Source organism: Austrofundulus limnaeus, unplaced genomic scaffold (genome assembly GCF_001266775.1).
Source record: "Austrofundulus limnaeus strain Quisiro unplaced genomic scaffold, Austrofundulus_limnaeus-1.0 Scaffold190, whole genome shotgun sequence".
In the NCBI taxonomy this organism is placed as follows: domain Eukaryota; kingdom Metazoa; phylum Chordata; class Actinopteri; order Cyprinodontiformes; family Rivulidae; genus Austrofundulus; species Austrofundulus limnaeus.
Window position 1 is genome coordinate 659,873 of NW_013952592.1, and position 2,456 is coordinate 662,328.

The 2,456-nt window shown below is 35.8% G+C and overlaps 1 protein-coding gene across 1 annotated transcript in view; it reads right to left on the minus strand.

Annotated features, from left to right (window-relative positions):
• The window catches only part of atp6v1h (ATPase H+ transporting V1 subunit H), a gene marked incomplete at its 5' end in the record, with an annotated part of 30,653 nt that overhangs the window by 7,145 nt on the left and 21,052 nt on the right, over positions 1-2,456 (minus strand). Inside the window, 1 exon segment of the mRNA XM_014018366.1 lies at positions 1,148-1,261. Within this exon segment, the coding sequence (XP_013873820.1) occupies positions 1,148-1,261 (114 nt within the window).

Below are 2,456 nucleotides of genomic sequence, written 5' to 3' on the forward strand. Positions count from 1 at the left end.
GTACGAACAAAAGTAAGAGAAATTTAGGATAAAAATACGAACATGTTCTTGCATGAGGCCCAATGAGAGAAAAACAAATGTCAAACTTTTACTTGGGTTCAATGTGTGCTAACATAATATGTCTAAAATCTAACTTACTCTTTATTTTTAAATGGTTTTTGTAAGAAGCTTCTCTTCTAGAAAGCAAATCTCATTTCTTTCTGATTCTAAGATTTTGCTACGGATAAAWAAATGGATATATTCTGTTTTGAACACTTTTTTTGAATCAATGCCTAGATAATAAAGATCAGTGTTTCTTCCTTCTTGTTACTGAAAACAAGAAAGGAAACCTTTTTTGCCCCTGCTTACAAATTTCTGTCCACACGCCTGTGATTCCACTGTTTACCAGAGACATTACTTAGATGAATAGGTTACACAGAGTGGCTCAGGAAACTCGGTGCATGTTTTAGATAATGGGCACGCACACAAAAACACATTTCCATTTGTCTCTTGTTTATTTTCTAGTGCTTCTGAGCACTCCAGTACTCAGCCAGTGAAAATATATATAGAGAGGGGTGGCTTGAGATAGAAGTAAAATACATCACTCAGCGTTCAAAACACTGTGGGTGACACATTTGGACAGGTGATCAAAACTGAGATTTATGTCAGCAGAAAGCTCAGAGCAGGATATCTGACAACCAGAAAGAAAGCTTTTTTATTTTTTGGTCCTTTTAACTCAATTAGCTGCAGTTAATTAAAAAGTATTTTATGTTTTAGAAGATTTATTATTTAGAAAATTGCTCATGCTATTCAAGTGTCTCAAAACTTACTCTTCCACAGGCYGTAAGTGCAGTAACTTTTGTGGGAACAAACTCAACACTTTAAACCTGTAGTTAACCCTTTTGCRCCTCAGTATTCTCAGCAGTACAGATTTCTATTTGACCTTACATAACTCCAAATGCATCTCTGACCTTCAACCTAAGCTGCCGTCTAATCAGCCAGAAGAAATGAAAATATGCATGAGGTTGATCTGGGGTTTCAGTCATTTGTATGCAGAATGATGCTCTGCATCAGAAAGCGGGGCTTAGAGAACTCTTTAGGAACAAAAAGTGAGATTTACATCTACAGAAAAATACACCAGCACCAGTGAAGCCATGTTTGTTCATACCAGTTGTGGACCATCAGCTTCTGCACAGCCAACARGGCGTTGTAGCGGACGAGTTGGTCCTCGTGGTGCATATGATTCATCACCAGCTGTTTTCCACCCAGCTGCTCAATCACCCTGAGATGGGAGATAATGGGAGASAGCCTTTACAGACAGAACACAAATGCTATTTTTTTTTCATGTTTTAGGGCACTCAGTGATCCATCATGTAATCTAATCCAGTCCAACAGAAAATTTCTGTGTATCTTATTATGGGTCGCTGGCCTTGTGARAGGACATGATGCCCTGAAAAGGAAAACACAGCAGCATAATGCTTGTCACAATAAAGTAACGGGTCTAGCTAGGAACAAAATAAAGCACTGTAAGAAGAAAAAAAAATTGCACTTGAGCTGTTCTATGGCAGCTTTGGTTAACTGATCCTACAGGTGTCTAATTAACACATTAAGGCTGGAAAAGGGTGTCAAACGAATACGYGTTAATAGGTCTACATGGTGATGAACAATATAAATAAATCTGCCAATAGCAATGTAGAATACAAAGCACGGAGGGCAATCCTATTGAGGAGACAAATGAGCAAATAGGACGTGAGCTGAAATGTRACAGATGATGAGGACAGAAGAATTGTTTTTATATGTTAACAATGGAGATGTTAGAGACAACGTGTAGCTGCTGTTCACTCAAGCACTTCACAGTAAGATATTATCTCCTGGAGAAACACTCTCACAGCAGGAAATGGGAGGTAGAGGAAAAAACATATATACCGGTAGTCTAAAGAAATCAGAAGTTAAAACGTAAGCATAGAAATGACTGTATTCTTTACAGCACATCAACAATCTCAAACAAAGTTTACTGGTGACTCTTATTTTGGTTACGCTTTCTTTTAAGGTACCCTTATTACCATGGTACAAGGTAATAAAAAAGTAAATAAATATAATTACTACCTTATTACATGTAATTATGTGGTAATTAGAGTACAATTTTACTATGTCATTAATTGTCTGCAGTAATGTGGCACTTACCTGGTAATGTATTACAATTCACTATGAAACACCTAAATAAGTTGTAGGTAATTTGGACAGTTTTAAAGCTATATTTTATTGCAACTCACCACTAACCCCAAAATTTAGTTGCATTCTTTTGGTTATAAATATAGTGTTGAGTTACTATGGAATAGTAATTTGATTGTAGTTACCCAATAAAGGTAGTTTTACTAAAATATTTTTCCTTTTGTAACATAATTACCATGTAATTACATAGTAATAAGGTAGTAATTAAATTTAATTACCATTTTTATTACCTTGTAATTACATGG